Consider the following 23037-nt stretch of genomic DNA (forward strand, 5'->3'; position numbering starts at 1 on the left):
ACTTATATTGACGTGTCACTGAAGATTTAAGAACCCTGAAATAAGCCAAGTTAGTTTTTTATGGGCGTTGTAACACCACTACCCCTAATTTTGTTAGTTATAAACTCATGTTTCAAACGATTAAAGCCAATTGACACCTAGATTAAAACAAACAGTAGGTATCATTTATTTAAATATTCCTCCAGCAACCGCCACCGACCTTAACTCTGGAGTACATAAAATTAAAATATTTAAGGGTAAGGCGGTATTTTGAAAAATGGTCGACGCAGACGTTACTATGGTTACTTACGAATGGATGCTCGCCATAGATATATATTTAGATATAAATTTATCGTATAAATCGTATTAGTTATTGTTTATCAGAATACCAAATTGTAACCTGACACCTTCAGGAGTGATTTGAGAGCGGAATCCGCGGTGAGAATTTGTAGAGTGTGTTACAGAATCGATAGGCAGATCTCGTAAGGAAGTAGCGTGTGATATTGATAATAAGTAAGCACTACGAGTACTGTTTTTTGCATCTGAATTTGTTTTAATGCTATTTACATCGGTAACTAGGTATCGACTTATTTAAGATTTCTGGTTTTGATTCCGAAATTTCATATTTAAATGGTTATTTTGTGCTTGGTCGTATTTTTTGGAGTGTATTATGATTAATAATAAAAGTAAAAAACTATTTTTTTTATTTGGCATACATTATGGTGCGGTGATTATTCCTTAGCTATTTGAGTGCAGTTTCTATGCTAATGTTTGTTCTTAGATTTTATGGATAATGTGAATTGTAACGTCAAGTTAAAAAATATATTAATTTTTTCAAAACTGTTGGGCTTCGGTTGTCAATTGTCATATCATCAATATCAGTCAGTCAGTTACAATAAACACAACAAAAATATATCGAAGTCCAAACATTGATATTACATGAAATAAGAATATAATTAAGTTATGCATATATTAGAATTTATTTTGAGTTGCAGCTCATTCTCAAATATATAATAACAATAAATTAATATCGCAACTCTGTAAAGTTTTCAAGTTAGTAATTTTGATATTTCGAAGATGGAATAAATCTTAAGCTCCAAAATGAGAACTGTACCGAAGTGGGTTAATAAAATCCACGAAGCTGATAAAATAGATTGCTCCAGGTGAGTTACTTTATTGAAATCAGTAATTATAGTCATACTGCAGTTGTTAATGTATCTATAATTAATATTATACAATACTAAAAATAATTATGTTATACTCTTACTTTATAGTGTTGTAAAAATACCCACTTACTACTTATCGCCTTATTTTATTTTTAGTGTACAAACAATATGCTTTAGTCCTGATGGTACACAACTGGTAGTTGGTGCTGGTGAGAAAATAATGGTGTATGACCCTAAGGAAGGAGCACTTGTTCAATTACTTCAAGCCCATAAAGGACCAGTACATTCAGTGGATTACTGCAGGGATGGAAAAAAATTTGCTAGTGGTGGTGCAGATAAAAATGTAATCATTTGGAATTCTAAAATGGAGGGCATCCTTAAATATTCGTGAGTATTCATTTGACATGGTGGTGTTCTGTTTATTGATGATTCTACTTAAAAAAGTAATTAGCTGGTAGATGGGATTTGAACTATATTAGGTTTTTGTCTCACTCATATATTGCTGTTTTTTATTTAAAACATAAATATTTTTTGCATAAGATAAATATCAGTGACATTGACCTCCCGCATAAACATATGTTTGATTAAAGAAACATAATTGGTAACACTGTATGTATATAATAAATAATAACCACATAATATATATAAAGTAATGTGTGAACTTTTGTATTACAGTCATAGTGAAGTGATTCAATGTCTGGCATATAATCCAGTGACATTCCACTTAGCATCATGTGCATTGTCAGATTTTGCTTTTTGGTCTACTGATGTAAAGGCAGTTCAAAAAGTAAAAGTATCTGGGAGAATTACAAGCTGTGCATGGTCATTGAATGGACAATATTTAGCTATAGGCCTGGCAAGTGGAAAAGTTTCTTTAAGGGATAAAGTAAGTATAGATACTAAATAGATTGGTTATGTGGAATTTCTAATTTGGTGCAATCATTCTCAGTATTTAAATGCTTTTAAGCTTTAGGTTCATTTCACAGTATAACAGTTATCAGTGAGTGTTAAAAATGTTTTAGAAATTATGCATAATTAAGTCCTCATTCACATGAGTTAAAATTTAATTTTGGTACACTTTTGGATCATTGAATGAATTAGAAATTATTTTAACATATTAATTTTTAGGCTGGAGATGAGTTTCAAAGGATAGAACGAGATGCTGCTGTTTGGTCTCTAGCATTCTTTAAAAATACACTTGTAGTTGCAGACTGGACTGATACATTGTCATTTTATGATATGCTCGGTCAACAAGTTGCCAAGGAGAGAAATATAGGTATTTTATTATTTGGGGTTGCGTTTATATGATTATTAAGTACCTTGTCAGCCCTCAGCGAAAGCCTCTCATGTAGTTGTATTATGTGAAATATACAAAAATATTAAATCATTGAATATAGGGAATACCCAGCCAAGATCGTTTAGGTAGGACTAAGAATTAAAATTTGTCAATGAAAACTGCTAAGATAGATATCTTTTTTTTACGAATGATTCTATATCTAATCTCTCAGTTACACGTGAAGGACTTTTAGCTGCTCCTAAAGTCTCTTCTAATTCACACCAGCGTAAATTCTAATCATCTACAATTATTGTAAATGGCAATTCATAATTCGTTCATGCCCTGTTACGCTTCGGAATTTCGTGCCATTTTCTGGTCTTGGATGGGATGTCTGATTCACTGAAAATCAAAATATATATTATGTATATAACTACTAGTACTAACCCACCGATATTCGTTATCAAAAATTGTATACTCCTTCATCATCTTAATGGCCTACTGAGTGATGTACATTAATTTAATTAATTACAAGATTTTGGTTCTCTTAATTGTATTTTAAGTAGCATTGTCTATGGCGTTTGAAAAAATAGCAAAAACCACTATTTATTATATTATATATATCTGGAGCTCGTGCGAAAAGAGTATCAACCTGGCTATTGCGCGGATAAGAGAACAAATATATGTTTTATTTGCTACGCGTCATTTTATTCATATAAATTATGATTTTCATATGAAGTAATAAACCTCTATTTATGGTTGTCCGTTTATAGGGCTTGGCATTAAATTGCGTCCCTTTCTTTATTAATTTTTATTTTATAGACAAGTATGTGCACAGCCTTTTATCTGAGCTAGTCATGTTTGTCGATTTTTGGATCTGAACCTGAAGGTTTCCTCATGTGGTTTTATTTCACCGTACGAGCGAATGTTTAATGCGGACTGAGACAGAAAGTCCATTGGTGCTCGAGGTCGAACCTCGATCGAAATCGACGAAGGCTTGGCAGTTATATTCTGAAGCCACTACGCCAACACTATATAATAATTTCAAGTATAATAAGTATCAAGATCATTACCGTGAAGTATAATGTGTTGTGAACAAGAAAAAGAAGTCTAATTTAGTGCTGCTGCGATGTCAAATCAAGGTCTCTTTACGGATTTTATATCTTGCTTTGTATAAATATTACAGGTATATCAGCGTTGTCCATGAAAGTAGTGGAATCATTGATATTAGTTGGGGGCATTGGTGGTTGGGCAGTCTTGACCGCGGAGGGCATATCTGTAGTGACGACTGACCACGAATGGGTATGGTCAATAACACCGTCACCAACGTTCAATACTTTGGTAAGTTAACCTCGGCTTACTATGTTTTTAATCTGAAGATTATTTAAGACGTCTGTAATATTAATAAACAGTTCTGTAAGAAATGAAAATTAGATAATTATCTATAATTAACTGAATATACACATGCGTCGCTTAGATTAGCAATAAAAGAAGTATTCGACTAAGAAGAATTGTAGTGACAATTGATATATAATATAATATAATTAAACTTTTTTCTTATAGGCAGTAGCTTGTCAAGATGGCAGTCTATGGTGCTACCAAGTTGTATTGAACACTGTACATGGTCTCTACCGGGATAAATATGCGTATAGAGAAAACATGACCGACGTTATAATACAGCACCTTACATCTGGAAATAAAGTGAGAATTAAATGTCATGATAAAGTACAGAAGATAGCGATATATAAACATAGATTAGCGGTGAGTATTAACTGAGGCATATCATTAATGATAGAAACATAAACGTTCGTATTGTAATTCGTATCTGTCACTATGTTTCACACCTAGATTTTTTCAATTGACATTCTAGTCTAACAAAGAAAGATAAAACTAAGTATTAAAAAAGGTTGAGCACGCAACTTATCTCAATGTATACACTCGGGCAAGACTTTCGACCACAACATTGGTTTTGATGCTATTGAATGTATGGATAGGATTGTCTAAAGGAATGAAGTCATTTAGTCTGTATTAACTTAGTCTGTATTAAGTGGTATACGTAGAGTTCGTACGTTTATTATCGTCGATAGTAAAAAAGCAATTATTGCGTTCAGTGTACTCCGGACGCGCGAGGCATCCAATCTACGCGTTCAGTGCTGCCCGGATGTAGAATGTGTTTGTTCGTTTATTTATTTGCAGCATATATGCCAAACAATAATTGTTATATGCCTCTGATATATATATTTTAAAACCTTAAACTATTTTTTTTCCCAACCTGTCTTCCCAACCCTGTCACAAATATGTCCAGTTCTGGTGCAAAACTGAGGAAACGAGGACAGTTCATGAGCTCCACTCAGATTTTTCCGGGATCACAAATACTTTCAAGGCACATACAGTCTAAGCAATTCTGAATGCAGTCTGTTCTTAAAATATATATTGCATAGATTGCCGATTGCTCTTTTCTTAGTTTAAAAATGTCTATATGATTTCAGGTACAATTACCAGAGAGAGTGTTGATTTATGAGCAAACTGGTCCAGACGGGATGATGTATCGTGTGAAAGAAAAGCTTATGCAGAAGGCTGAATGTTCCTTACTAGTTGCTACCAGTGATGCACTATTACTTTGTCAGGTAACATTTGCATAATTTATTTAAAAATAACTAGGGCAGAAACTAGGAAAGATATTAATTTTTGAAATCTCGCTGGCAGAATATATTCAGAAAAAAGAAAAAATATATGTATTAAGAATATACATAGCGCAAAATCATCTACATCATAAGCACGACCCACATACACACCATCACGTACACACACACACCATTACACAACACAACCAATTTAGGTTTAATTAATTAAATTTAATCAGTTAATTGTATTAAATACCTTGTTTGTTTGTTCCCTTTTTTAAATCTTTTTATTATAATGTATCATGTATTCCGTTTGTGGCTATGTTCTTGGTGTATTTGTTTGTTATTATATGTATTTTGTGTTAGCTGTAGGAGTACTATATAAATAAATAAATAAATATAACTCGAAAACTACAAAAAATCCCGGAACATACATGGGGTATGCCCATACACGCCCAGGTGTGAGGAATATAAAAAAAAAATTGACGTCCCTAGTTAGACCATCCTGTATACAAGGTGGCCAAACGATTAAAGACAGTTCACACTTAGCTTCCACCAAAGAGTTTCATTTATTTAAATATCTCTCCAACAACCGCCTTCGAATTTATGGTAGGCAATTTTTTTTAAATTTCAGGACACTAAATTGACGATGGTCGGGGTTAATATTCCAAAATCGTGGGAGTTGCCAACGCCAATTCGTTATGTTAAAGTAACAACTTTATGCCTCCAAGAAGTATTACTTTTAGGTCTTCTAAATGGCGAAGTGAGTATAATATATATAAGTACATACATAATGTTGTAAATTTATACTTAATTACCTTATCACATGTCTGCGAAGTGAGACCAGTGTTTCGTAAACCTGTATTCATTTTTCTTTCCATTTTGGCTAAAAAATCAAATCATTTATTCATATAGGTAACATAGTTTTTAAAATTGCAAAATATATTTTTTTATATTCAACCCCAAAAATGTAGAAATAAAATTATATTATAAAAAAAAATTAAAAAAAAAAAAAAAAGGAATTGAACTGGTTAAATTATTTTAAGTAATTAACTTTGTTATGGAAGAGCTGGGAACCCTAACACAGGTATATTTACTTAAAAGGGTTCCCAAATCTTACACTATGAAAAGAAAGATGTACCAACTTAAATGAATAAAGACTTATTATTATTTTGCCTTTTTTCAAGTATCCGAAGTTATAAATTACAATTTTTTTTTATATTTCAGATATGGCAAGTTGAAGTCAGTACGGGCAACTCCGACATATTGTTGACGACTCCGGCGTGCGTACGATGCCTTGACATTAACGTTTCGAGGACAAGATTGGCTGTTGTAGACGAAGTTTCCGTTTGTCGAGTGTATTCATTGCCCTCAGCTGAATTACTGTATGTTGTAAGTCACGATTGTAATTTATTTTGTAAAATTAATTACATTACAATAACTGGACATTGTAATGAACATTGGTAGATATGTCGCCGATTAATAATTTCATAGAAAGACTAGCTGACCTGGCAAACGTCTTTTTGCCATGTATATCATTTATAATAAAAAATAGGGGTTGTTCGTAGAGGGTTGAAAATTTAGGGTTGTATGTATTTTTTAATGCTGTTGATATAGTTGATAAAAAAATAAAAAATTTCGGGGTGGGCTACCCTTAACATTTAGGGGGATGAAAAATAGATTTTGTCCGCAATATGCACACAAAATTTCATGAGAATCGGTCTAGCCGTTTCGAAGGAGTTTAACCACAAACACTGCGACACGAGATTTTTTTATATAAGATTACGTACGTTGTTTGTGGTTGCTGATTTGTTGTACATTGTAAAATACCAAGACCTTTCACGATAATTCTAATTATTGTTTAAAACCATAATTAAAGTTTATTATTAAACATATGAATCTAATTATTGAATATATATCTATTACAACATGCAGTATAAGTGGTCTTAAGAAATATAAGAATGTCATTAAAATATCCCAAAAATTATATCTTTAAAATCTAACATGAAATACACAAAAGATCATCAATACTCTGACTTGAGGTGTTTCTATCTGGAGATCTATTTTGATAAAAAGTATAACATTATTTAAAATGTGATTTTGTAATTGTATAAGACAACATTGTAGTCTGTAATTTCATTGTACTATTTTGTATTTTTTTAGTTATGCGCTGTTTGCACTATACCCTTAGTATTTATTTTGTTTTTCCTTACCTAGGGTTGCCCGCATCGCTTGCTTTTTCTAAACAGAGTATCCCTGATATTTTATTACATTTCAGGAGGAAAATATATCATCTGTGTCATGGAATTTATGGTTTGATGATTTGTTATGTTTGTCTGGCGGCGATCTGCTTTCGATAAAGGCTGGGAACTTTCCGGCCGCCACACAACCTCTTAATGGCTCTGTTGTGGGTTTCCAGGTATGCCTGGCAATATATTGTCTTTTTTTAAAACATAAACTTATTATTTATTTATTTTCAAAATTTATTTTCATAACTGTGTGTTTGTGTGTAACTGTGTATTGTCTCTTATATATTATCTTAATATATATAAATCTCTTGTCACGATGTTTGTCCGCTATGGACTCCTAAACTACTTAACCAATTTTAAATTAAATTGGCACACCGTGAGAAGTCTGGTCCAACTTAAGCACGTCTCCCGCGCTATAGGCTAGAAATAGAAAAACGTGTGATCTACGTACAAAAAATACAGCTTTTGACGTTAAATCACGTATAAATTTCTTGACTAAGAGTTTCGTCAATTTAAAAATTTATATATTTTCCTATTACTTATTAGTTCTTAACACCGTTTACCTTACCTTATTTTGTAAGAAATAAGTTTTTGAATTAAAACAGTTTCGAGCGATTTATTTTATTTAGCGATGTTTGAAGTGTTTAATGATGTTTCTCCGAATTTAATATATTTCAGGGAGGCCGTGTGTTTTGTCTCCAATCGAATGCTATGCAGTCCATTAATGTGCCATTGTCTCACGCCGTTCATCAGTATGTCCAACAGAAGATGTTCAAGTAATTTTTTTTATAAATTTCATCTAATACATATGTTAAAACTGTTTTAAAATAGTATGATTTTTAAACTATGGCCTGTGCTTGCCTGGTCGTACGTTCCTTTGGACTTCGGAATTTTTGCGCATTTCATAATCTTGAAGGGGGAATCCTAGGGTGGTGGAAAGCATAGTAAAAAAATAAAATGCCTTAAAGCCAAAAAGTCGACTGTGTGTGTGTGTGTCAAGCACAGTAGGCTGATCAGCTACTTTTGCCTTTAAGTAAAAAAAGTTTTAGGCCAAGGTATGGTGCTACTGAGTTTGTTTTCAACTTTTAACTATACGAATTTATAATCTAAACCAATACATATACTAAAGTTTCTCATACATTGTAAGATTTTTTTTATATTAATTTCAGAATGCTCTATCTCAACTAGCTTGATTAAATTTAGGCTTTTCCTAACGCAGTTATTATTTTTTATGTAATAGAATGTAAACGGGCAGGAGGCATACCTGAAATTAAGTGATACTGCCGCCCATGGGCACTAACATTGCCAGAGGGTTTGCAAATGTGATGCCGGCCTTTCAGTACGCTCTTTTCTTGAAGGGCCCTAAGTCGAATTGGTTAAGAAATTCTGTTTTCCTTTTTTAAAATCGTAAAACGATTAACAATTCACGGTGTAGGTTTTTTATTTTAGTTGCATAGCCCTCAAAGGCCAGCAACACATTCGAAAGCCGCTGGGCGTTGCAGGCCTTGGCGGTTCATGAAAGTAATTCCATCGTTATTTCCAGTGAAGCATATGCCGTGGCATGTCTCGGGATAACATCATCAGATTGGGAGAGACTTGGATATGCAGCATTAGAAGAGTTAGCATTCGAAGTTGCTCGGAAAGCCTTTCAAAGGAGCGAGAATATTGTTTTTTTAAACCTTATCGATCAATTACAGGTTTGTTTTAGGTTTTACTTTTGTTTCTATGTCCGATTCGGAGATTGCCAAACTAAAAAATCTAAATTGATAAGTTATATTGTCTGAAAATTAAGGAATGGTTATTAAAATAAATAAATCAGTGGCGCTATAACCTCTTTAGGCCTTGGCCTCAGATTTCTGAATCTGTTTCATGATCATTTTTAAATCTGATAGGCAAGTAGGTGATCAGCCATCAGTGCCTGACACACGTCGTCGACTTTTTAGGTCTAAGACATCTCGGTTTCCTCACGATGTTTTCCTTCACCGTTCGAGCAAATGTTAAATGCGCACATAGAAAGAAACTCCATTGGTGCACAACCGGGGATCGAACCTACGACCTCAGGTATAAGAGTCGCACGCTGAAGCCACTAGGCCAACACTGCTCGTGTTATATTAATTAATTTTTCAAGTCAAATTTGTACTTATCGGTCCGACTGTGAAAATCCTTTAAAAAAACATTGTAATTTTTTTAATTTTAGGAACGTCTAGATAATGGCGAGAGTAAAGCTGTGATTTCTGGAGATGTATTAGCATATAGAGGAAGATATGCTGAAGCGGCAAGATCGTATCAAAGCTTCGCACGAGGTGAGAAAGCCCTCGATATGTACGTCGATCTACGTATGTTTGGAAAAGCACAGGTATTTAGATTTACCCTATTTATCACATTCAATTTTATAGAACTCTATATAGTATAGATTCATCAACTCTTAAAATTATTGAAATCTACAGATAATATGTGTTCGTACAAAAGTAGCGTCTAAAAGAATAGATAAAGGGGAAGGGGGGCTGCCTGTTTAGAAGGAAGCTCATTTCATGTACAATTCTAAGCCGAACGTTTTATTTATTTACATAAATAACAATATTATCTTAACCAAAATACTAAGAAAAATACACACGAAATAAAACATAAGAAATCAATTGGATAAAAAAAAATAACCAAAACCTCTGTTACCTAATTCGCTGCCATATTCGATGTATAACATGTGCCCTTTTTTAAAGGACAGTTCTAGCCATAGTGACAGCGCACGTTGTCAGTTTGCATTTTGCGCACAAGTTTCAGACTCGCCATTTTTACTATAAAACAGAGGGCAAAATGGCAGGATATACTTTTAAGTGGTACCGCCGCCCATGAACACTCAGAACGCCAGGGAGCTTGAGAGTGCGTTGCCGGCGTTTTAAAAATTGCTACGTTCTTTTCTTCAAGAGCTCTAGGTGGAATTAATAATATAATATATTTATTTTTCTCACAAAAACATATACAATAATTGTCATTCTTTTTTGGAGCAACTGCTATTGCTTAAGTGAGACTGATGCCTGTTAAAGGTTGTGCACCTGTGTTACAGGTCATCAGGCCTCCACCACTTCGGATCGACAAAATGATTATTATATGTAAAGAATAGACAATTATATTAATTATAAGGAAACCATATGGTGTATGCGTGTGTGTTTGTGTATGTGTGTGTTTGTGTATGTGTGTGTCTGTGTATGTGTGTGTTCTGAATAATTGACGTAAAAATATTTTATATATATAAATCTTAATATATATATTTCTTGTGTGCGTGTGTATGTGACTGAACTCCTCCTAAACGACTGGACCGATTTAGACGAAATTTTTTGTGTGTGTTCAAGGGGATCTGGGAATGGTTTAGATTCACAATTTTGTCCGCTGGACAATGTTTTTTTAATTGATTTTCAATTTATTAGTTGTTGTTGATTTTGGAATGTTTTACATTGGATCCGACAGACGGCGCTACCATCGCAGTGTCAAATTTTAAATAATATTCGAATTTTAATTTTAGTCTGTCCCGAAATTAAAAAAAAGTTTTGTTATCATTGTGTTATATCGTGTGTGACCATGTGCTGGATCGTTAGATATTGTCATAACATTTGAATAATAATTTTCATCAAAATGGCTTATTGAAAATTGAAATTTTGAAATTAAAGACGTGTAGACAGGGCAACGTCTGTCGGATCCGCTAGTATTATATAATATAGAATTGGTTCGATAAAGCATAATACGCCTAAAATATTCAGATTTTTGGTGATCTTTTCCTATTGTTTCAGGAGTTTGTTAGCGAAGGTGAAAGTTTGACGGCGTTGACACGTAGACGTGCGGAATGGGCGCGTCGCGTCAACGAACCGCGTGCCGCGGCTGAGATGTATCTCGCCGCGGGTGACGTACGGAACGCGGTGGCCATTTTGGCTGAGAGCGGGAAACGGGACATGTGAGTACTGCAAATTTGACGCAGTATAAATCAATCAATAAAAAAATAATTTATTCATATAGGTAACATAATATACACTTATGAACGTCAAAAAAAAACTTCTTATAATTGTATATTTATATAAATTCTTCGTTCTTTTGTCGGTAAATAAGACTTTTATATATTTTTTGTTAGACTTACGGTGTCGCGGACTTTTTTCTAGATTGTGATGTCTTTATAAAACTGTGTTACTGTATCCTGCTTTATTGTTAACAGATTTGGCTTTAGTGATTTAGTAATATCTTTTCACATCAGTCCACAATCTTAATTTCATATAGAACCCTTATAATTTTGAATAAAAGTATTCTATAACTTCTTTAGACTGTTTAATGGGGATAACGTAAGGTTCTAATTGTGTTTTTTTTCTAAATAGTCCTGTTGTTTTGGAGACGATTCAATCTAAACAATTCTTTCCTCCAAAGAAAAAAATTACAACTTAAAATTTATGTTTCTTCGGTTGCTCAAGGGCGATTTTCATTTAATTTTCAATTTGTTAATATTATTTATCCCTATAAATTTTTATAAACGTCAGGCGTATTTTAAATATTTTAGACTATTTTTTTATAACGTAACATAATATAATAGCTTGCAGGGGTATAATTATGTAAATTATGAGTAAATTAAGGAAATACTATTCGCCCTATCTCTACTCGAAAAATCCGTGTCGTTTAACATATTTAAATAATACAGATTGACGGATTTTAATAGAAATTTTTAAGTGGATTTGTAAATGATTTATTTATATTAAAGACGTATGTACGACGTAGACGTAGACGTATGGAATGGCGTCTCTCAGCCCTGTGTATTACAATTGTTATTTGTACCAACCAGGCTTATAGAATTGGCTCGTAAAATGGACAAGGGCTCGAGTGAGTCCCTTCGGTACTTAGCTGAAGCGTTGGTGACTACGGGCGAATATGCAACTGCTGCAGATGTGTACCAGCGCCTTGGAGATTATAGGTAATTTTATACTTTATATAAACTATTGTTATAGATATATTTTTGGTTATAAATAAAAACCGCTAAAAAATAATTTACTTGCCCTTCGAAGCTGGTTGCCAGTTATATAAAAAAATGTTTGTATTAGTTTGTATAGGGCTTGGTTAGTGGATATGTATGTGAGGTTGTTGGCCTATATAAGAACTATAAATTTCGTATTTATATTTGAGACTGAGTCAACGATTTGGATCGAGTATTTTTACTTGAGCAAAGGTTTCAAAGGTTTGAGAGACCTTTTTTTTTATAGAACAGGGGACAAACGGGCAGGAGGCTAAACTGATGTTAAGTGATACTACCGCCCATGGACACTCATTGCTAGAGGGCTCGCGAATGCGTTGCCGGCCTCTTAATATGGTACTGTTGCAACATTTATTGGCATCTACCATCTCCTGATTTCATATTTAGATATTTAGTGAACCTTTCGCTTTTTTCCTTTGGTATATTTGTTTGGATGCACCCCATTATAAATTATCCCAGACATACAAAATAAATAGCAAAATGTTACCAAAAATGTGTAACGTGACCAAAGCGTTGAATCGTGCCAACAATGTAAGGGAACTATGAATAATACCTTAATTATATGTTCCCTATGTCGGGCTATGGGCATTCAGCTAAGAACTCCAGACTGATCAGTCTTGGGCAGCAATTTTGATTTCCAGGTCATCCCTAGCCTCTACAATAATAACCAAAATTTTTAACAAAACCTGTCAAAGCCTAGCGATATATGATTATTGTTTATTATTAAAAGGAGGGTGGCGCAATTGGTAGTGAACGCCTGCGAATGGCCGCGCGCGTTCCAACTTGCACGCGAACACCCAGAATGCAAGCAGGATGTCTACATACCCTATGCGCATCAAATGGTGCAGGAAAATAAATTTATTGAAGCTCAAAGAGGTATTTATTTTATATTTATCCAACCATTACTATTAGGAACAAATTCGACTCAGGGTCCTTCAAGAAAAGGCCGTACCAAATTTTAAATGATTTCAACGTTGCTTTCGTGTGTATACAGGTGGTGTCACGTAACTTTTGAGGATACTGCCCGTTTGCCCTCTGTTTTATCAACAGCTACTACACAAATTAAAATTAATTACCTATATATAATAATGAATATCCGTCCAAATTCTTCTATAAGCTTTCCGTATCGCATCTTTGTTGTGTGTTAATAAAGAACTGTTACTTAATAAGATTTAAATACATTAACCAATTTTAATATAATAGGTACATATATGTTGTATAATACACATATTCATTTATTTATCTTAGTTCCTTGTGTATAAAATTTACGAGTTCATTAAATAAAGCGAGGGTAAGAAATAGTTACAAAACATAATAAGCTAACATTTGTGTTGGAACTGCGTGTTCCGATTATGTATTTACATGACTGCATTGAAATGAAACAATTTGTATAACTCAAAACTTAGCGATTAAATAGAGTTGCAGAAATTTTCTTGCCAGTTCTTCTCGTCCACTCTACGCCCTTGACTTGGGAACTGGTAGTAAATGTAAATTTACAATTGCTTTAATTCGTTTTTTGAGGTTGAAAAGCTTACTTGTTTACCTATATGAATAAAGTTATTTTGAGTTTGAGTTTGAATATGCCTTGAAGTAAACCTTTTAAAATAATGTAGGACAATATTATACTAATAACCATTAAAATAATTTATAAATTGAGCTTAAGTAAGTTATTATGTATGTTTACCTATCTACCTATCCCTACGAACTTCGTTTCGCCTTAATATGACTGGCACGCTATATACGTGGACGCCTTAATAGGGCATACAAACATATGGAATATTTTATGCTCCCGCATAGAGACTCTTCGCTTTTCCAAAATAAAAAAAAACAAAATTCTTACATTTAAAACAACATTTTTCTTCAGAGTTCCAGAAAATAAATTTATAAAATTACTCATATTGGTTGCGACATATATTGCGTTTTATTTATATTTATATAGAAGATTGTAATACAAAGAAATAAGTGTGAAAAATTGTGTATATTTTTTTCATAACAGCATATTATATGGCGGGCGAGACACAGACAGCAATACGTGTTCTCAACGTGCTCGTACGAAACGCAGCGATGGAAGAGAGATTTAGCGATGCTGGGTTCTTGCATTACTCCCTCGCGGCCCAAATATTGGAGATAGCTGATGACAGGTTAGTAACAGCTATTGTGAATGATTTTCGTTTATATTGTTTATTGCATTTTACCATATAAAAACATTTATTTTTCGGAAATCAAATTAGAATCTTAATGCCTAATGTACTAACATTTTAGAAGTCTGGCAGCCGCTGCACTGCAGTCGCTTAGCCGACTTCGATTAATTAAGGCATAGTCACTTCATATATTCCTGGTTTTGGTACAAAAATCAAAGATATTTTTTCTTTTTATTTTACGCAAACTTGGCTACCACATCACCAAGTTGATTCATAAATATATAAACTAAAATAGAATTAATTGTAAAAATAATAATATATATATTTAAACGGCAAGGCAAGTAGGTGATCAGCCTTCAGTGCTTAATAAATGCTGTTGACTTTATCTCTAAGTTATGTAATTTTCTACAAGCTGTTTTCCTTCACCGCGCGAGCGAGTGCTATACGCACATAGTCCACAGACGAAAGAACGTACGTAAGCCAATAGAATACTGCTCTTTCTTGGTAATGCAACTATTATTAAGATATAAAATCATATACTTCCACTGCACACATTTCCTACAGGGATCGAAGTACACTGCTGCATCAATATATGCACAATGACCGGTTAGCTCGTATTTATCACGCATACGACAACGTGCACCGATGCGTTCACGAACCCTTCTCTCTTAGCCAACCAGACGCACTACTAAATGCTGCGAGATATGTACTGGCATTATTAGATGGGGAAGCACCGCCTGGGGTTTCTATGTTGTATCCTTTTAAAACAAAAATTGTCTGCCCCATACCAAACGTTAGACAGATAAAGAAACTTATGAGTTTCTCCAGACTGTCTGATATATAATATCACAAGGAATAGTAGTCTGCAATGAACGGTTTTACAATTATTTTTTAAATGTTTTCGAAAGAAGTATAGCCGTTATATCATATTAATGTATTCGTGAAAGTATTTTTGAGTTATTCGTTACTCAAAATTAAAAGTTATACACGGTAAAAAATAGTTCATATTAAACGTTTGATTTGTGAATCTTTAAAAAATATCTTTAAAAAATTACGGGATTTTAAAAGTATCCTTGTCTTCACTTCCATTTTTATTAATCGATTTCTAAGTCGTTACGTTTCTTATCTACCAACTGTTGTACTTTCACTTACTAATATATTATGTAAGCTATATTAATGTGTATATTACTTATAGTAATTTTTACAAATAATTATGTTTACTGACTAATAATAAAATGTTTACTGACGAATATATTATAGATAACGTCGGTCGGGCCCGCTATTTAAATATTCACGATTTACCCCTTTAACAAGTTATAGGTTAAGTCAACTTTCAAAAATTATCTATGACCTTAATTGGATCCAGCTGCCTCTACCTCTGCATGGCGAAACAGGCAAAAGTTTTGAATGCAAACCTATTAGCTCGAAAGATGTTGGATAAAATTTTAGGCCTACAAATTCCACAAAAGTTTCAGGTACGTTTTATCATTAAATCGCACGGAGTAAAGTTTATTTATTTCCATTATTATTTTAATTAACAGGGCTTATTATGCTGTGTAGAAATAGTCTTTTTATGGCTAAAGCTATGTATGGAAGACAAATAGGAGGATATTTCAAAGTAGAAAATATTATAATATTTGAGTATGAACAGTAAAGGTTAATTGACGTTATAATCCTTGTTTTAAAATTGTTAAAAAATACGATTGTGATTTTACGTATGTACTTAACATTTTTTAAATAAAATATAAAACATTTTTTTTAAAATTAGCCGGATCTTCGTATGTATTCTGTGTTCATTGAAAATTTACATGATCGTTAAATATGAGTTTTTATAAGTTTGCCAATTAATTACAGTAAAAGAAACAATGTTCCAATTTCTAATAAAATAATAATAATTGCCTTCTGGCGATTGTCGATTGTTATCATTGACGTTGAAACCACTTCATATTGATAATAATCAAAGCCAAACCTAAAGACGAAGAAGTTTGCTTCATGATATACTAATATCTAATTGACGGTTTTTACTAAAACATAAATGGCATGTCGAATATTTTACTTAAATTCTTGATAAGTATGGTTTAGTAAGTTTATTTAACTGTATTGATTGATAGTCATGGCCACATTGCTTTATTTATCATACAAATCTCATTCAATTCTCTTGTGGGTTTAGTTTGATTGCCATTCTGCTGGACTGGATAATGTTTGCGAAAGCTATGCTTGAATCAAATCACATTTCACGATTAAAAAATTATAAATTTTGAAAGTTTGTTATAAAAAGACAAAATATGATTTGTGTAATGATTACAAAAGCTAGTATAAAAATACTTCTCAATAAACAAACAAAGTGTTTTTAAACTATGTACATCTAAACGTTAAATAGGAGAAATTTAGTGTCGCCAAACACTGGTGTTCTGCTCAGGTTTCCAAATTACTAAAACCTCAGAAATGGTAATGGCGGACTACAAATGATGACTTGATTATACTTAGTAGATTTGGTAATTATTAACTAAACTGTCGACACTTAGTACCAACTTCATTTATCTATTCGTAGTGGGCCATGTCAAAAAACTGCCTAATTTCGCCCATGCTAGCAATTCAATTCATCAAAGGTATTTGAACAGGAAAGTGTAGAACTCCTCATGTTGAAAAGTGGCGGCCAACTAGGCGCAAGCGAAAGTCCCGAAGAAGAAGTCGCACCTTTGTGTTGGCGTTGCCGCAGACATACGCCGATGTTTGCCACTCATTGTCCGAGATGCAACCACGCGATGGCTCATTCATTGGCAACTCATGGTAAGTGATTCGATTTCCAAAACATACCCTTTGCTATTAGTAAAGTATATATCGATTTCTAGATCTTTGGGGTCGGACATCGGATTAATTTTATTTAGGTGATGTGAAACTGTGATGACCGCTAGTCTAGTTATTATCAGACTGTTGTCATGTTCTATATCAAATACAGAGCAGTGTTTTACTAATGGCTTAAGCAAGCGAGTCGCAATCATAATCCCATCACGTCTGTGCACAAATTTTGTTCTATATCCACATTTACAGCTCGCAGTGTACTGAAGATATTGGCAGTCTTAAACAAAATTAATTCTATGGTCGATATCTATAGTAGTGTAAATTACCTTGAAATTTTATTCTTTTATAAATCGTTGGTGTCCAGCCTGGATAATCACACTAAGGCTCACACTGCTCGTCACAGTCATGAACGATGAGCTCAATAATTATATGTTATTATTAATTAACGTCTTAGGGTATAATCCAGTTGGAATTTGGTGTACGAAGGTCATATTTCGCACTGCCCGTACGGATTCGATTCCTTTTCGTACGGTGGTTTTTATTTAGTAAATTTTAATTTAATATCATTAATTATATCTTCATATATTTTATTGTAGATCAAATTGCTTATATGTATAGAATTACAAATAGTATCCTTTATTGCGGACTTGCATTATTTAATCGGTTTCAACTTGCATTTGGATTGCGTGTTGCGCAGGCTTTGTGCTTTTTCAACAGCGAACATTACCTGTTTGGCAGTTTATATAGTTCCACGTCATCAGGTAACTACGTGATCTGCGCCCGTGTACAACAGCCTCCTAGGCATATTCTTCACTCGTTACAGTCTGCTTTGTACTTGTAATGAAACTTAGTTTTATGGCGGTTTGGTATAAAGAACTTCGTTAAAAAGACATTGTGAACATGTTATGTTTTACAGAAGTTCTGCCTTTAGTACAGTTTGTACCAGCTGAAGGTATTACAAATGAAGAGGCCCTGGACTTAATAGATCGAATGCTTTTACCCGAAGAGAAATGCGCTGATGGGGCGGAGATACTTAAAATAAACCCCGACATTGATTCGTCAGATCCATTTCTGGATAAGACCGACGAGGTAACTATAGAATTTATGTATTTAGGCTTACTGTCCTTATTAATTGGATTTTAAATATAATATTTTGAGAATATTTCCACATTACTAAACTTTACAATGGAGTTTATAGGGTTGATAACAATATTAGTTGTGATAATGTATAGAAGGAAATAACTAGATGTCTTCTAAGATGCCTTAATTCCGAATATATGTCAAGTATGTGTCTGCAATATTTAATGAATTGAATTTGACAAACGGTCATACTTGATGGATGGCCAGACCTGTGCCTCGTCTATAAATCATACCATATATCAGTGATAGCGTTATACGTAAAAAGTAAATTTTACGTTATAGTGAAAAGTAAATTTTATTAAAGTTATTCTTGCAGGATGATGACAGCGGTGTTGTAGTTTGTTGTCGAAAGGCTTTACTGCAACTGAATCCTTCTGCTGTGGTGGTCCAACAGAAAATCGGGCTTTCCCCTGTTTTTTATAGAAATATGCTACCCGAGCTGCCTGTCACAACATGCGATTACTGCCACAATGTAAGTTACAAAATTTTTACAAACACGAAACTCATGTTTTATATATTTAGACGTTTTTTGGATATATTATTTTTATTTGTAGAAGTTTAATATAGAGGACACATTCTAGAAATGTGTTTGCAGTTCGTACTTAAATTGTCTGTTTACTGTGAAATTATTTGTAATAAAGTATTCATTAGGACAGTCTAAATATTATATGTGGTTGGAAACTTTTTCAATTCATATGGGTTAGTGAGAAAATTCAATATTAATAAATATTGACTTCCTGGTTAGGATGACGATATACTTAGTTTTATCATTTTTTTACATAATTTTAAGTCAATGATTTAAGTAGTAAAAATATGTATTTATTGACTACGTACATTGCAGTTATACTACATGGAAGACTTCGAGATACAGCTCATAAATAAAGGTCATTGTGGGTTCTGTAGACGTCCCACTGATGAGGACAAAAGTCAGGAGAATGGCATAAATGACAATTCTAATAATGACTCCAACGCATCAACTCCTACTAGCCCCAGTAATGAACATGGATCGTGGAGATAATTTAGCGGCTTCTGCTATGACGAGAGATTTTTATTGTAATTTTAGAAAATATTTAACCAAAGCAAGCATTGGAATTTATTGAAACATGTCACGTTTATACTTTCAACAAATAACAATCTAGCAACTGTTTCTCTGTTGAATCCTTCTTTCCCTGACACCTATTTTCACTATAAGGGTTTTCGTTGCACAGTTTTGACCTTAGGTAGAGATAAAAATTTAATATGCATCTATAAATTATGATTAATTTATAATTGTAAATTAAATCCTACAAACCCCGTTGCTTTGTTACCAAGCAAGCATTTGGTCAATAGTATATCTTATGCATAGCTGGTTTGGAAATCTGATAAATGTTATATTATATAGGCCGCATTGCAAACTTATTACGTATAAGCCATAAATGAACTATATAGGATGTTTCGTTCTTATCATTCTAAAGTACAAAGGAAATTGCCATGGTTTATATTTGCAATATTCTGCAGGATATCTACTAAAATACTAATTGTGTCGTTTGTTCTGTATGTTGGCTTAAAGTAGGTTTATAATTCGTTCCTTTACCAACTATTTTAATATAGTAGATTTATTGTGCACTGTAAATAAATTTTGCGTCACATTGTCGTCAAATTTCGATGTTTTTTAAGTTTTTCACTTTGTAACCTACAATTCTAGAATCGGTACAATTACGTCATGGGTTTCCTCACACGCAGTGAAAATGTTATGCGAAATTTTCTCTGCCTAAGCCAGTCGGGCCTTTGGACCTATTCAGTGGCAGATTTACAAATTTTCAAGGTTTAGGCTGTGAAGTTTTTGCTCCCATTGCCTCAACAATTGTCATGATTTAGATTATTTTTGGAATCGAACAATTTTATTGCATCCAATTATACACAAACCATCCAGTTTAAAGCCGTAAGTAGTAGGACTGATAGATACAGATGAATAGAAGCAAGAGGGTAATACAATTGTGAGCTGAGGGCGCATAGGTCGATTACTGGTTTGGGGGTTGGCCAAAATTTGCCGACTTCTATATGTAAAACATCTAAAAGCCTTGTCATTTGATTTTTATGAGGTAGCAAGAATAATAAATCGGTTTTCAAATTTGCAGCCCTAGCCTACTCAGCCGGCTAGTAAATCCGTCACTCGCCACTGGGCCACCCTTTAGGGTCGAAAAAAACACAAAATAATCAAGTGTACATTTTATTTTACACCTAACGAAATATGTTATCCGTTTTATGTTAACACGAAATTTTAACTTCGGTCCTCAGATCAGGAAAATTACAACATTTTATTGAATATATGTATTGCATTAATTTCTATCACAGTAGCTTAATACTGATGCAAAAGAAAACTCATCAATATAATAACTTAACTAAAACATAATTTAAACAAAACAAGAAAACCAACCCTAAACCTTTTTATAACTAATTATAAATATGTAATGCAATCTTGTGAATTCTGTCTGTGTGCAACTAAATGTACCTTCAGGCCAAACTTTGCTTTGGTTTTAAGTTCAATCGAGCTCGTCGTAGGAGGTTGTACTAAGCGTTTTAAATAAATTATTTCAACACTAAGTATTGTTGTAATTTATAGATATTACAAAAAATAAATATTGAAGAGTGAGATAAAAAAATCTTTCAATTACTACATTATTACCGAGTTTGTTATTTTATCTATTTCCGACAAATAGATAAATGTCCAACCCTACGACACCGGAACAGTTCGATAGTACATTAGAACGCAGTACAAATATAAAATAAAAACATCGATCTTAATTCGAATACACAAAGCCTTCGGTCTCTGTTTTTGTTTGCAAAGCATGTATACAGGGCGTCCCACGGCGATGCCACACGGAGGGAAAGTACCTTAAATATTAATGATAGGATATTTTACTGAAAGAAGACATCGTTTAATTTTTAATAATAAGTAGAACTGCATTCACAGATTTTTTAAAAATTTCCTACCTCGACCGGGAATCGAATCCGCCAAATGTGACAGTAAAATTACATGTATTTTATAATAGCGTTTGAAAGGGCTACTCATAAGCATTATTTTTTCCTTAATAACCTAGCATATTAAATGAAACTCAATACATAAAATTTAACATTCTTTCTTCTTTCAGTAAAATATCCTATCATTAATATTTAAGGTACTTTCCCTCCGTGTGGCATCGCCGTGGGACGCCCTGTATATAAGTTATATAACTCTAAATTTATATATTCTCGATTTTTAACTACATTTTAGATACTAAGATTAATAAAATTTGTGTAAAATTAGGTTTAATTTCGAGGTTAAATATTTTTGTATGATCCGTCCCATCGAATAAAATTCAATTCAGCTTTTGTGTTTTTTTTATAATGAAACCCTATTAATATTGGATAGGCTTCACCGTATGTGCCTCAACAATATGTGATAAGTATTTAGGGCTCTCACAAGTGATAACATATTATTTTTTTCATCTTATTTATATTTAGAGGAATCCAAGAAATTAAGCACAAGGTCAAATAAGCAGCTGTTCTGATATATTTTCCACTTATATTTAAAGGATCTGTGCATTTCAATACAAGAATTTAATGCTTATAGCTTCTGCAAGTGAATTAGAATATTTTATTATATTTACTATTTATTAAAGTTTTTATAAATAAATCTTAAATTAGATTTAGCCCAAATTAGTTTTGTTTGTTTGCTATTTCCATCACCAAAATGTTACGTAATTAAAACGTAGCTAGTGTATATAAGGAATAATAATGTATACAGCCCTAGTTAAACTTGCCTCGCCAGGCGACAAATGGGTCTTAATTACTTCGTGATCATATAACTTTGTTGGGTTCACCTGTGAAATTTTTGTATTTTTTCTCAGCTATTAATCTAAAAGTGCTAATTACTTAGCTGTTGGTAGATGGAGTTGAAGTATTTGAGGCTTCTAATAATTATTCCTATATAGAAATATCAGCCTCCAAACTTATATGAAAATTTATAAACAGGAGTCAAACAGCCTTCAAAAAGCTATTAAGATATGTATGGTCAATCGACAATCAATATTCGACAAAGAGTATCTACGGTGGGCAGGTGACGCGTCCGACTGGTCGTTTTGGCGAATCAGGGGCGGCAGGTGCGATGGCGCAGGTGTCGCCGCGATCTCAGCGATATCGATGTACAGGTTGCTGTTACTGATAACTTACATATACATTGTAGCTGTATAAATAAAATCTTAGACCAACTTGTTCCAACCATTACTCAATTTACATTATATATTCTTATATTATTGATAATGTATTTTTGAATTCTATGTCATTATTGTTATATTGAAGAAAAAACACATCTGGTCTTTTTAAATACTTTGATCACTTCGTTATTCTAATATCCCTTGGAAGAAAAAAAATTTATTTTCAATTTAGTACATAATCAATTTATATAGTTTTAATACTTTTTAGTTAATTTGGAGACGATTTTACTAGTTTTAAAGGAATTGCTTAGTTCTAAAAGTTGTTCATGTATGGCCCTAATCATTCGAAAATGATAGATATAGTAAATGTAGGTGAAGATGAGAAAGTCTAAAAAACACGGCAGAAAGCATGATCAATTTCATATACTCAGAGTTGTTTGTACCAACTTATTATTAAAAAGTAAACGAGGTAATATCAGCAGCAAGTCT

The 23037-nt window shown here is 33.0% G+C and overlaps 1 protein-coding gene across 1 annotated transcript; it reads left to right on the forward strand.

Annotated features, from left to right (window-relative positions):
• The first annotated feature begins 889 nt into the window (after nt 1-889).
• On the forward strand, nt 890-21202 carry LOC110999294 (intraflagellar transport protein 122 homolog). The gene is made up of 23 exons (XM_022268293.2): nt 890-1142; nt 1302-1532; nt 1821-2031; nt 2274-2421; nt 3605-3759; nt 3982-4179; nt 4908-5045; nt 5677-5805; nt 6270-6434; nt 7321-7461; nt 7970-8067; nt 8835-8988; nt 9489-9647; nt 11074-11234; nt 12105-12233; nt 13021-13166; nt 14287-14431; nt 14996-15184; nt 15798-15906; nt 17053-17221; nt 18150-18322; nt 18690-18845; nt 19215-21202. Exons 1-23 carry the CDS (start codon nt 1081-1083, stop codon nt 19389-19391), a joined length of 3543 nt encoding a protein of 1180 aa, XP_022123985.2. The 5' UTR covers nt 890-1080; the 3' UTR covers nt 19392-21202.
• The last annotated feature ends 1835 nt before the right edge of the window (nt 21203-23037 follow it).

This window comes from Pieris rapae, chromosome Z, assembly GCF_905147795.1.
Source record: "Pieris rapae chromosome Z, ilPieRapa1.1, whole genome shotgun sequence".
NCBI classification, from domain to species: Eukaryota; Metazoa; Arthropoda; class Insecta; order Lepidoptera; family Pieridae; genus Pieris; species Pieris rapae.

Coding starts and splice junctions, on each gene's coding strand:
- LOC110999294 (XM_022268293.2), top strand. CDS start 1,081: ATGAGAACTGTACCGAAGTGGGTTAATAAAATCCACGAAGCTGATAAA. Junction 6,435..7,320: donor CAGCTGAATTACTGTATGTT/GTAAGTCACGAT, acceptor ATTACATTTCAG/GAGGAAAATATATCATCTGT. Junction 8,989..9,488: donor ACCTTATCGATCAATTACAG/GTTTGTTTTAGG, acceptor TTTTAATTTTAG/GAACGTCTAGATAATGGCGA.